This window comes from Ptychodera flava, chromosome 11 (assembly GCF_041260155.1).
Source record: "Ptychodera flava strain L36383 chromosome 11, AS_Pfla_20210202, whole genome shotgun sequence".
Taxonomy (NCBI): domain Eukaryota; kingdom Metazoa; phylum Hemichordata; class Enteropneusta; family Ptychoderidae; genus Ptychodera; species Ptychodera flava.
Genome location: NC_091938.1, coordinates 11,520,502 through 11,534,883, shown reverse-complemented (window position 1 = coordinate 11,534,883; position 14,382 = coordinate 11,520,502). Strand labels below are relative to the sequence as shown.

Genomic DNA, 14,382 nt, shown 5'->3' with positions numbered 1-14,382 from the left:
GTCCGAGTAAATTACGGCAGACTTGCGGCGTTTGGCAGCTGGTACAGGAGAAGTGCGATTGCTCGAAGAACTGCTGTCTGCGACATTGAACGTGAAATGAAAAACTCCATCGGTGATTGTGGTATTGGAGAACATGCCAGGCAGCTGAGGAAACTGTTGTTGCGTATTTTGAGAACACGACTGCAGAGGTTGTGACGGCGACACGCTCACTGTGCTTCCGTAGGCAGATGCCGGTCCGGAAATAGATGGTACGGCTGGTACGGGTAGCTTACCGAAGAAGTGCTTGGTAGTGGATCAAACGTGTTGCGTACTCCGCTCAAGATGTTGCTTATTTGTCGTTGCTGGTCTTCATTTGCTGTTGAGTATCTATTTAGACTGGTTGGATTTTTATGTCCGCTTAGCTGAGCAGCTATGTTGGGAGGAACACCAGCGTCAAGCAATCGTTCACGCATGCTTTTCTCGCGCTGTGATTGCTGAGTGTCCGAGAGGCCGGCCGCGTTTGCCATGGACTTCATGATCATGTTTAATTTATTAACATCCATTTGCTGCTTCCGAAACCATATTCCCCTTTGAAGAGTAGATGTAACATATTCTATTCCAAGATAGAAAGGTGCGTCATCGAAATTCATGGCCTCGGGTCTTCGTTTCGCGTATGCTCTATAGACGGTGACGGGGCAAGTCTGCGCTTTTGATGGGCTTGGGTAGGCTCTCGGGGCAAACTTACAGGTGTTGCCGGGCTCACCGCATCTCGTCTTTGTCAGCCGCTCGTTATAGACGAGGTATTCACCGTTTTCATCTCTTGCTACTGATACATCTGCCCACTTCATTTGTCTTTGCTCGTCACCTCCCCGCAGGCCAAAGAGCTTGGTGTTGTTGAGCCAAATAGTATTTAGGACAGCGTTCGGACTGTGTATACCGAGTTGACCGGCTTCCACTAAGGCTTTTTCGTGGTCTTCGGTAATAGCCTGAGATTTCTTTGGCAAATTACCTTTTCCTGTCGCCTTCAGTTGTTTCCGTTTAGCTGCCAGGGCATCACGGCTTTTCTGAAACAACTCATCTCGCATTATGCTATATCCGTAGTTGGCATTCCGCAAATGGCGATCAATTGATTTTTGATAACTGGAGATCGAGTCCGGCTCGTACTCCTCGCCGTTCTTCTTCCGTACACTAAGGTAAAATCTTCCGAGCAACGGATCAAGTTCGGGTGGTTGTATATCTTCAATACGGCGGATTTCGGTTGTCATGGATTGTCGCCACTCTTCGAATACTGCGACTTCCCGCATCGTTTTCATTTCGGTGTTTATATTCTTCTGAGTACTAACAAGGACACTGACATCGTCTGTCGAAACGTTGGCAAATCTTGCAGACGCAGACGATCCCGTGGTGGTATTCCACGTAGTCGTAGAATGGTTTGCCGGTGCAGGTGTCACGGATGGTTCTGGCTCCATGGCTTTTGCGTTTGTTGCAGCCGCTGTCTTTTTCTCTTCAACAGATGAAGATATGAAATATCTTCAGGGTAGTAAAATTCTGAGGCCAAATGTTCAAAATACATACAATTCTTCCAGTCGTAGTGATTACGTTCTTCAATCTGCAATTTCAAAACAAGAGCAGACGACAATATTTACAAACAGAAAGTAGTTCCTCTTGTTTACTCATTTGCATAAAATAGCGTGAAAATACCATCTTCGCTAAAAAATTATTTAATGGCACGTGACCAGTTTGCCAAGTTCTGTCAAAAAATGCTTTAAAAAAACGGGCGTAAAAACAATTTTTTTATTATGGTTTTTATTATTATCGATCATAATCACCAAGAGAAACTGAAACACGCAGTGAAAACTGAAATTTATCCCAAGGTTTTTTAAATATACATTTGTTGAGAGGGATTATTTTTTGTTGTTGTGAGACCTCCGTTGAAAATACCATCTTTATTTTTTTGCCATACACTGAATAATCTGTGGTACATATGTAACAATACATAAAATGTTATACCTTGATAATGTACAAAATATAAATAATAATAACTTACTGTACAATTCATCAAATATTTGGGTCCACCAGGATGCACTCGTCATCTGCTTGTCTGGCTTGCGCTCAGCTGTTCCTTCTGATATTTGCATGGTGCAGTACTATGTTGTTTACAATATGGCTCACTTCATTGATGTAGGCCTGGAGGTAACCCCTTGATGTAGGTGAAACAGAACTCTGAACGCTTGCCAACTCCTCGATGATGCTGGTTTTGACACAAGGCACATTATGTATATCAGTGGGCATATAAACTAGACAACTGTGAACAGCTGCTCGAACCAGCAATCAACGGGCCAACACCGGCAGCTGTCATCAACTGTGACTGTTAATGTCCAAATAATGATTCCGGAGCCATTTAAAGTCGCGGTCAGTCAGCTACGACCAAATATTATGATGACCGCGGGCTCTCTTTTGATCTGATATCTACCTAATTCTGATGCATGTTGTTAATCGGCAACTACTTTAATCATCGGATTTGACTATAGTTCCCAACAAAGCCTCTCCGGTATATTTGTCAACTGTATTTTTCAAGCATCAGTTTACGTCGTTTTCTAATGTGCCAAAATACAATAATTCTTCTCAAGAAGCCATCAAGCATTAAATTATGGAACAATTATTCATGACATTTTAAAATTTGAATAACATTGTTAACTCTGGAAAGCTGATGTTGTTGTACGACTAGCGATATATATCGATCAGCTGACACCATGCAGCTCACTGCAACAGGCGTTGATGTAGGTTCCTCAACATTCAGTTTTCTTCATGCCATGCATTCCACGTACTACTACTACAGCTTTTTGAATGACACGGTATTACAAGTTCAGGTTTCAAGTTCGATATAGACATCATGAGTTGCAATTACTTTTTTTCACTTTCTTCGAAAATGCATCGTTGTATTTCCAAATCGAACCATGCTGTACTGCTAATTTTCGTGTGTTAGACGTGCACGTACAGTGCAGTGTGGGACGTGTGTAAATATTTTTCTATAGTGTAGAGATACAGGTCAATTTTACAATTTTTTCTACGTTTAAATTCCTCTTTTCCCAAGGATGAAGTACGGGAGGTCCGAGCAGTAAGTGAAAAAATATTAGAACGCAAATCGTTAGGTCTAAACGCCATTACAGCTTTACTATCTACTGTCTTTTTGTTCCTCTTCTTTATATTGACATTGTTGTGAATTATAAGCGATTCAATTGTTAATATTATAAGAACAAAGGGTAATAGTTTTTGCGTTTTATAAGTCATCCTACTTTCTGCTAATTTGAGTTTGGTAGATCAGAAAAATTGAACCAACGGTGTCTTGAAGACCATGATTTATCGTTTCATGTGGGCAAGTCTTTTGGGATCAAGACGCGTAGAAAACTTCAAAAAGTCGTATCCCTATGGCCATATCGGATCATATCGTGAATAAAGTTGATATACATGTAAATCCGCTGCCGTTCGGATGGTATGATATATTTCTTGAGAGTACAACCGAGGTATTTGCTACAATGCTAGACTTAGGATGTTGTTTGCACCGTACTTGCTACAACTCCTGTACAAATAGAATAAAACATCGATGAAATGGCTGGCCAATAAACTTTATTGGGTTCTTTCCATATGTACTTAATCACAGAGTACACTTGGACGCTGATGGCGATTATTAAACGCCTCTGCCTTATGGCTTCCTGCCATTCGCATCTGCTGTCTGGATGACCACAAACTCCATGCTGATTTACCTACCAAGTTGACTTGCACTCGGGGTGCGCCGCGCTTGTGTAAGTTTGTCTTGGCCGAGAGGGTGACGCGAGACTTGAACTGAAGAAAAGCCAGAGTAAATAAAAGTGAAATAAAAGCTTCGTATCGGATGAATTTTGTTAGAGGTGTGTTAAACAAAGAAGCATATGCCTGATTTCAAGGTCTTGCTGCCGTTTTATGATATTGACAGTGCTCATTTGCATGTTTAATGAACTTTCCTAAATTGGATAAAGCAAGACTGACCAGACCAAACTTGACGGAACTTAAAATATACATGGAACTTATGGATACTACGATATAACATATACGAAAGTTGTTTAGCATCGTTACATGAATTACATGCTGATTTCCGGCTTTAACAAACTTACCTAATTATGTATATAATAGGGATTTTGCTCGACTCAAGTTGATGATTCCTGCCTAGTACTAGACACTGATAAAACATTAACAAATTATTTTTAGCAATTCCAAATAAACTAAACATCTGACTTTCATATCAACAAACTATATTTAAAATGCCGATGTACAACTGGAAGGTTAAGACCAAATTTATTGAAATTTGCTATGTTGATGATGTAATGATATAACAGTAATACGATACATTTTATGATTTCCATGTCAGCTAATTAGTAATTTGCATATCTAATAGTAAGGGAAATTCAAATTGAAGGATTTTTCAAAATTTTATGAAAGTTGATATGTGTATAAAATATAAAATGATAAAACAGTAGTAAAAAATACATATTTTGTGTCAGCTAAATTGTGATTTGTACATTTATTTAACTTTCCGCATAGGGCTCAATATACTAGTAACGTATCTGCAAATCTGTGAAAGATGTTGTGTATATTGGATATAAAATGATAAATTAGTTATAAATACATCATGAATTTTCATATTATTCAATTAGTCATTTGCACAAATAAGGCATATTAAATTTTAATACGGTAAGTTGATAAGAAAATGATATAGTAGAGTAGTAGAGCGAAAACAAAACCAATGCAGCTATACTATCTAAGTGTATTTATCTCTGTCTATTTTGTTTCTCTTCATTATATGGACGTGATTCTTATCTATTCAAATATTTATGTTGTAAGAACACATCGTGCTTATTTTTGCTTTTCTCAAATCATCCTACTTTCTGCTAGTTTGAGCTTGGGAAATAACACAAAATAAAATTACGGTGTCATGAAGACCATGGATCGTATTGTTAATCAAGTTGATGTACATGTACATCCATTAACTTATGGAATGTTTTGTGTGTGCACAACAGGCATTTTCCAAAATTCCATGCGGAGGAGGTGCCTTGTACCGTATTTGTTACAACTCAAGCGTAAATAGAATAAAATATCTATGAAATGACTTGCAAATTATATTTATTCGATTCTCCCAATATTGACTTGGTCACTGAGTACATTTAGACGCAGGGGGAGCTAATCAAAGCCCTTTGACTTTATGGCTTCCTGCCATTCGCATGTACTGTCTAGGGACCCTGTGTAGCGATGACACCATACTGCATACTGATTTACCAACCGAACAGACTTGCACTAGAGTTACATTCCCGCTTGTGTTAATTATATTGGCCTTGAGGGTTACTAAAGACTCGGACTGACCAAAAATATTGGTAAATCAGAGTGACTGTGTCATATCATTTGATTTTTATTAGAGGTTTTAGTCAGGGAAACATTTGGAAGAAAGATTTAGTGGTCTTTTTGCATTTTTATGACAATGGCAGTGCTCATTTATATACTAGTAAATTTCACAATTAATATTAAGCATATAAAATTGTCAAAGACATGACAAAAAGCAATTATGTTTGCTACATAGAGCATAGACACATACCCTTTAACTGTTTATGCATAAAATAATGTCACAATGATTCGAAAGCAATGAAGAAATTAAGCATTTAATACCATATTACAGATAATTTCAAAAATGCTTGGAATTACGACATGCTTGGGTGATTAGACAAACGTTTCTGGCGATAGAAAATAACACCGGCTGCATCCGTCGCAAACTTTCTCCTTTGATAGATTTGCAACAGTTTAACCCAATACGACGTCCAATGTTCTCACTCACTGAACACGTTCAGTGTAGGAAACACCAATCGTTGTACTGACCGGTACACACTGCGTCGAAAAAATCTGCTGTTAGTGTTCTGTGCACTTTCATGGCCGGGATAGGTGATGAAGGCAATATATGAATGTTCACAAGCAGTCAGTGTACGTGTGAGTTTTTCAATGGGGGCACGGCGACACTTACAATGTTGACTCTGGCAAGTCAATTTATCGAAGAAGAACGTTTGTAATGAATGCAGGTGGCGTCATTTTCTATTGCCAGAAACGTTTTCTTATCAACCAAGTATGTTGTAATTCCAAGCTATTTTGAAATTCACTTTACTTGTTTAATCACAAAACACAACGGCAGTCCGTCTCGTGGCCAGATGAAATATTGAGTGCATGCAAAACAAATATTTCGGTTTTCCATATATTTGGTGTGAAGAATATGAAATTGGACATATTTACAACAAAAAGGAATCTGTAATCAAAATGTAATAATTGACCATGTTAGGGGTTAGGTCGCTTCTGCACAAAAGGATTTATGTCATTATATCAATCTGTAGACGCTTTGCATTAAAAAAGAGGGGAACACATCTAAGGAGTTTGGGCTATTCTATCCACAGACACGTTTATTGCTATCTCATCATAAACTGATATAATGTCAAGGAATCTGATAATGTCAAATCGGATTAGCGTCTTATTTGCTTAACCGGTGCTTTTTGTTGCTGTCTACCAATAATCAATCATTAGAGTTATTAACTGACTTGCAGATCGTGTTCATCTTTTTCTTCTTCTCCGTCATCTATAGCTTGCTCTACATTAGGTTTAAGGGCACATCATTCTGACACAAAAGATTTTCATACATTGCAATTGTTTGCATAGAGGATTACAACAAGTCAGAACTAAGCTTAAAATGTTTTCAGGTTACACTGTGGTCACGATTGCTTTCTTCTGCCCTTTACTAGAATAATATCAAACCAGAGGGAGTGAAAAATGGCACTGGCTCCAAAAATGAAGAGATGGTAAGTCTTATATTTGTTCGACTAAATGTAAAGCTCCCTACCTGTAACTTTTATGTCCGGTCCATTGATTTGTTCTTTTCGAAAATTAAGTCGGAGTGTCAATCAAGTGATTAGCATATCAAAATGGCGTGTTTATTCGACTAACAACTTTGTTGACAAGTGAATGTTCATCCCCAGTGGAAGTTATCAACCGTAACTCTACATTTTTTCATAATGCGATGTGTTTACTCGGCAAATAGGGAAGTTTATGTTTATTGTCCGTGGCAGTAAATTGACATAAATGTTGTTTGCTGACAATTTCATTGCTTTTTAGCTAACTTGTTCACGCATGTGAGCTATTGTCGTACTGCTGACAGTCTTTCTCTTTGTGAACGCGATATCTCTAGAACGGCTCATCAATTGGAACTCGAAGTTTTGATCAGGCTCATGGCTCGTCTGCGTCCATCACACCAATTGCAAGTACAAGTGGTCAGAAGGATGCTTTGAATGCGGCTACAACTGATGCCAATGCTCCGAAAGCCCATACGACCGCTGTTCCTGTTGACCAGGGCGTTCAGCATGATGGCACAGCTGCCACTGGCACTGCTCGGGATGACTATGCGGCAATTGCCAACGCCAATGCACAGGTATCGCTATCTACATGTCGAGTCTTTGTGGATTATGGTGTTGCTTAGGTTTATTTGGAACCCAGTGTTGACGTCGGGCACGCACTTTTTTGTGTGTCTGCGAACTAGTCTTTGTGGAGTATGCCCCGAAGGCTGGTGGCGGGCACATAATTTGGTTTGTGAAAGGATGTCGCGAGTGCCAATATGAGGATACAGGTAATATTTTGGACAGAAAGTGTTGTCGCGAGTGACATTTGAGGGCACCTGGCTTTTCTGTGTTCGTAGGTAAGTATCGAGGTACAGCAGTATGCCAATTTGGTATCTGGCAAGTGATATATTGAATAGAAAGTGCTGCCGCGAGTGTCATTTGAGGGTACCCAGTCGCGGAAAGTTGCAGGTAAGTATCGAGGTACGGCAGTGGGCCAAAATTGCGGGCACCAGGCTAGTGAACAATGTGAAAGGAATGTAACCTGTTTCGCCTCCAGTGCCAGTGGCAACGTGCTTCTAAAATTTTCAGTTTGAGAATGTGAGTGCCAAAGAAGAGGACACCTGTAATGGAGAACATGACTTGTATTGGTTCTGAGAATTTCCTGGCACTTTTTACAAAGCTTATTGTATGTTAGAAAACCGGTATTTGTTGTACGGGGAAATGGTGCGCTTTTTAGCATGCGCATTGAAAATGTTTATATGTAGTGTAGATTGGAATATTGGGGGCGAAGATGAACGCCCTCAGGTGCGACTGACGACGTGTGCATATTGTTGTGGAAATGTAGTCCTCAAATTTCTGATTTTTCAGCTTTCACATAAATTGAAGATTTTGCTGCAAAAAATTGAGAAAATTTAGGAATCGGAGGGGTCAGCGAGCGTTGTGGACGTTCTCCGAAAAGTGATGGAAATGGCACACTGTACGACGTTTGTTTCCAGGCCGCAATTGATCAGCGTACTGAGGGCCCCTTGTGGAAAGGGCTACGGCGGCAGCACCCCTTAGTGTGGTTTCCCTACCCTTCTGGCGGAAGGGGGCGGGGGCTAAAAGGCTCTTTGCTTTTGCAACCTGCCATTTGCAGGAAACTGTCTAGGGCTGTCCCCTTGAAAAAAGTTACTCATGAGTGAGAAAAATTAGTGTTTGAGACTTAGAGTTTCTACCCTTTCCAACGACAGTTTCAGCCACCACTCTGGGAAATGGGTCATCCGGCAAGTTAGTTCTCTTCAAAACGAATGGGTTACGGGCTAACTACAATAGGGGGCGCCCCTAGACGCGATGGCATATTTGACACGCCTGATATTGGCACGGTTGCTACGGGGGATGATTTTGCGTCACCTGATGATAGATTGTTCAGAAATCCCGACGAATATATTGCTGGCGAAGTCCACCAGCATGTCGAGTATTAGAACAAATTTATTGAACAGGTTTTTTATGGAAATGAAATTTCTGACTTGATAAAACAATATGTATGAAAAATTAGAGCAACTGACGGCATTTTCGGTAGTTTTTTCGTGAAGGGGAAGTTGTTTGTATTATCAGTTTCCGGCATTATAAAGGTTGCAATTACTACTATTAAAATCGAGAGAATTAATCTCATTTTATTAGGTTTGTGGGATTCTTTGTGTTATGCTGGTGGTGATGTGTAGGGTTGAGGGATTGGATACGTATTAGAAGGTAAGGATTGGAGATATATAATAGACATTTGAAAGACATCAGAATAGGTAGAGCAGGAAGTGGACATTCACATCCCGATTCCAATACTTAACACAATGGTAATATCCTTGAGCGGAGTGATAAGGCTTTTAATATTGCACTATTAAAAGCCTTACCACACAGTGAAATTATTCCGCCATTATGCAAATTAGTTATGAATATTCCTGAGTACTAGCCATATATCCGGAGTTGGGTAATAATGAGATGTATTCCCTTGGTGGCACTTCAATAAGTAGGAAGGCTGCGACGGTTAACGGCGATGGTGGGTAAAATCTGGGTTTTTTTTCGAGTTTTGCAAATCTGGACCTCCACCCCTACTTTGTTGAATCATTTCGCTTAGGTTACCGACATTCACATCCCGATCCCAATATTGAACATAATGGCAATATCCTTGAGTGGAGTAATGAGGCTTGAAATATTGTATTTACGAAAGTAATTTGGTATCTTTGATAAATTAAAGGCTGGTTTACATCTTATCGAAATTTTTAACTACGTATAAAATAAGAATATATTTGCCCGAAGTTGATGAAATTTGTCTTGAACATTGAAGATACTATGAACGTAAATGAATCATTTTCCATTTTCACATCAGCTAATCAACATTTCATTTTATCACGAAATTTCTCAAATAAGGATGTACAACTTGAAGATGTCGACAAACATAAATGAAATTTGTTATGTTGGTAGTGTAATGATATAACAGTAGTGAAATACATTTTTCATATCAGCTGATTAGTAATTTTTATATATAATGGTAAGGTAAATTGAATTTGAAGGACTTTGCCAAATGTGATGCAAGTTGACATGTATATCAGCTTATTTCTGATTTGCATATCTAATTGGCTTTCCGAATAGAGCATAATTTTGAGGAAGAACTTGACCTATAAGTTGATGAAACTTGCTATGGGTATGGGAAATACAATGATAAAATATTTATGATAGACGAGCATTTTCATGTCCGCTAATTAGTCATTTGCATATGCAATGAACTTTCCTAATTAGGCTAGTATATTGATGATAAAAGATGATATAGCTGTAATGAATTAGGGATATAAAACTGGAAGAACGTTAACATAGCCGAAGCTGATAACAGCTACCAGGTATGTTAATGGTAGTCTGATGTAACAGAATGAAAAAAATTTGACGAATTTTATGTGAGGTAATTAGTAGTTATGAACTAAGCTTATGCATGAATATTCCCAATTTATGATACTTAACTTGAAAGGTTTGACGAAAGTTTATGAAAGAAATATTGATGATACGATTTCACTAACATTTACGAAAGATATATTGATGATACTGTTGTAAAATAGTAGACAACAGCAGCTTACTGGTTAGTTGTATATTTAATACTTTAACAATAAGACATATGAAATTTGAAGGTCTTTACAAAGGCAAATATGCTTGCTACATAAAGCATAGACACACACACTCTTCTACTCTTTATGCATTAAGTGATGACACAATGGTATAAAAGCATGAAAGAAATTGAACATTTTTTCAGCTTATTGCTAATTTGAATAATTGATAATATCTTCAATTTAAGCTTTACATGAATATTGATAATGGTGTTTATCATAACAAAACTGTCAAACACAAGTGTTAACTACGAGCAATTTCAACATGTACCAAAACACAGGAGCAATTTCAGCTCGTGAGACACCATTTACTTGTATCTGGACTACAAATCCTTCACTCGGGGACGGTCGAGATTAGTTAAGGAGTTCGCAGTTGTATCTGCGTAAAGTTAGCCATATTGTAACCCTGCCCTCTGCAAGAGCGATGTCTGTTGGGAGATTCGTAGGTCAACCGGAAGAGGATAAAAGAGATAGGTCTGATTGTGCAACATTTACTGCACAGTACATTCTGAAGTTTGTTATGATTAGCACAACTCATTCGCCGACTACGACTGGTTGAATTTGTGTGTATTGAAATGTTTACTTACTCAGAGGGGTGCACAGCTTGACTTCCGTATAATTGAAATACGCATACGTTTGTCAGTATTCCTTATTTTGATATTAACGTTATAAGAGAATTTAGTACTGTTGTACAATACCCCGATCCGCATTTTGTTCGCTTTAATGTTCCAGATAATCCTCAATGACATGATAACATCGCCATGTAAAAACAAATAAAACTTTGAACACTTGTCAAATACAGGAAATTTAAGCTAATAAAGTGCCCCTTCCTTATTTTCTCCTTTATATTTCTCCCCCTCCGCAGTATGAAGTACCGAAGTTCGAAGAGGTGAGTGAAAACAAAACCATTAAAACTCAAATCATTAGATCTACATGCCAATGCAGCTTTACTTTCTACATGTACTTATCTATTTTTTTATCTTCTTTATATTGGAATGATTTTGAATTATGTGTCTGTTAAGATGTTAACGTTGCAAGAACGCACAGTAATAATTTTTGCTTTTTGCAACTTATCCTGCTTTCTGCTAAATTTATCTTGGTAAATCGGACAAAATAAAAACAACGGTGACTTGAGGACCGTGATTAATCGTTTCATGTGGGTAGGTCTTTTGGGATCAAGACGTGTAGAAATACTCATAAAGTCGTATACTTGCGGCCATTTTGGATCGTATCGTGAATCAAGTTGATATAAACGTACACCAACTGCCGTTTGGATGCTATGAAATGTTTTGTGAGTGGACAACAGAGGCATTCGCTAAAATTTCATACGAACGAACGAAGCGCTTTGTACCATGTTCGTTCCAACTTCTGCATAACAGAATAAAAGATAAATGAAATGACTTGCAAACTACATTTATATCAGTGCATTTTAACTAACCACTTCTGGTCATTTTGCTCTGTTTGTGGGAGATAAATAATCACCAAGACAATGAAGAGCTGGAGTAAAAGGCCAAGTATTCTTGACGTTTTAATGAAATTTGAAAAAATGGAAAGCGCGAAAAATTCCTCGCGAGTTTCCCGGAATTGAGAGAAAACTACAGAACAACCCAAAACAAAAGAGGGCAAAGGTCAAAGGTCAACTGGCGAGGAAAAAATGTACACAACAGTAAAACACTGGAGAAAAGGCACATATTAATCTACCACAAAGGCGTGGGCCTCAAAAACGCCAACACTAACCTATGACTAGCAATGGAGGTAGATGGGGTGGAGGACAGAGGATAGCATTCTTGGAAAACCAAACTGCCAGCTGCTTGTTTTGCGGTGTGATCCAAAAGAGGCAGAGCAATGTTGTGACCCACCTAAGGCACTAATGAAAAGAGCTCTATGCGCCGTAGAGGGCGGTCTACACTTGAAAATATGAAAACTACAACTGCATGTATATAAATCCGATTATCTGTCTATAATTTTTGATTTATATTCCTGCATTTTAATAAACCACTTCTGGTCATTTTGCTCTGTGTGTGGGAGATAAATAATCACCAAGACAATGAAGAGCTTATTGCTAGGCAAAGTACTCTTGACGTTTTAATGAAATGTGAAAAAAGGGAAAGCGTTAAAATTCCTCGCCAGTTTCCTGAATTGAGAGAAAACTACAGAACAACCCCAAACAAAGGAGGGCAAAGATGAAAGGTCAACTGGCGAGGAAAAATGTACACAACAGTAAAACACTGGAGAAAAGGCACATATTAATCTACCACAAAGGTGTGACCCTCATTAACGCCACCAGCCACATGTGTGGCCGCACCACACAAATGACCAGAAGCGAAGGTAAAACCTGGTGAAATTACAAAACTAGTTAACGCAATTCAAGAAAACTTAACTATTTTGGTTAACAACAATGCTAAAAATCTAAGTATGGTGGCCCTCACCTGGTTTATGTAGAAATGAGGGAATGATCAAACCAGGAAGGGCACCCATATATAGCGGCCCCTGCCTGGCCTATATATGAGTGCAGGGCAGCACTTTTCTTTTTCTGTTCCAACAAGCTACCAAGCTGCTGGTTGCCTGATATACCTTTTAAATGCATCAGAGTTCCACCTGCCTAGCACACGGATCTGTGCGTCAGACAAAACATCTGCGGCAGCTTGCGTGGCTGCCCCTATTCGAAAACTGTGTCCCTTAAACCTACTTACATCAAAGCCGCAAAAAAACGATAGAACGCCTAAGCTGTGCTGTGAAATCACAACGTCCAATGCCCAACGCCCCTGGCAAGCAGAAAAGTGGGCCAGGCTCCACTCCCCTTAAACGGCAAAAATCCCACATAGCCTGTACAGGGCAAAGGTCAGCCACATCAATCTTCTGAAATGAAATAACAAATGCTGTGCCCGGCCTGCTATGCTTAAAATTGGAAAGAGTTAATGTCATTGACTGAGGTCGACCTGAGGTTCCCTTAAACTGCAACAGATTGAACCGAATGACACCACCCATATCGTGTTTACTCTTAGTGGTGATTTCCCCAATCCTGAGGAATCCATAGAAGGCTGTTAGAAACATTGCTCTGAATAAACAACACTGATAAGCTGATGTAATAACATCTGGGATGGCCTTAATAGACAATGCAAAATACCCCATGTGATAGGGAGACGAGTATCCAGTTTATACTCTAACTTGCGATATAATGAACCAGTTTATGTACCAAATAAGAATTGGTTGGGTCTGAAAAACCTGCAAGTTTATGAACATAGCTTATGGCTGACAAGTAAGTTGACACAGTGGATTGGGAAAGGTGCTGCCTTGACAGGTAACCAATAAACAATGCAATAGCCGTGTCTGAGAGCGGTAGCGATGGACAATGTACCCCAAACTGGCTGCCCGTGAACTGTATAAAAAACCCTCCATGCACGTTGGTATGTTTTCCTCGATGAACTGTTAAGGGCTTGCAACAGAAGCCTGCTCACTTCCACCTCCACCTGATTGGTAGAAACTATGAGGGAAGTGTAGTTGGGTTGGTATCCATGCCCTGAGCCACAGATTGAACTGGCCCACCTGTAAACGAGAAAGAAAGTCGGCACAGGTGTTATACCTGCCAGGGATATGTTTTGCTCTAAAAAGAATGTTGCACCGGAGGCGTTTGAGCACAATCCGACGAACCAAGATCATTAGGTCCTTTTCCTTTGCAGTTTGCTTTTACAGGACTGACACAAGGACCGCAATGTTCAAACTTTTCCAGCTAGATGGCCACTCCCCAAAAACTAATGAGAACCAAAAATGCCACCATAACCTAGTGAACCAGCTGCATCCGTGACTAAACAGAGAGAATCAGATGAATGCCACATGTCATTCATGAAAAATGTCTTCCCATTATAAAGATCAAAAAACTT

At 39.3% G+C, this 14,382-nt stretch overlaps 1 protein-coding gene across 1 annotated transcript; it reads right to left on the bottom strand.

The window, feature by feature from the left end:
- Positions 1–206: 206 nt before the first annotated feature.
- On the bottom strand, positions 207–2,117 carry LOC139144339 (uncharacterized protein KIAA1958-like). Its single transcript, XM_070715040.1, has 2 exons — positions 2,027–2,117; positions 207–1,483 (listed from the first exon to the last, which is right to left on the bottom strand). The coding sequence occupies exons 1-2, from the start codon at positions 2,115–2,117 to the stop codon at positions 207–209; spliced, it is 1,368 nt and encodes a 455-aa protein (XP_070571141.1).
- Positions 2,118–14,382: the final 12,265 nt, after the last annotated feature.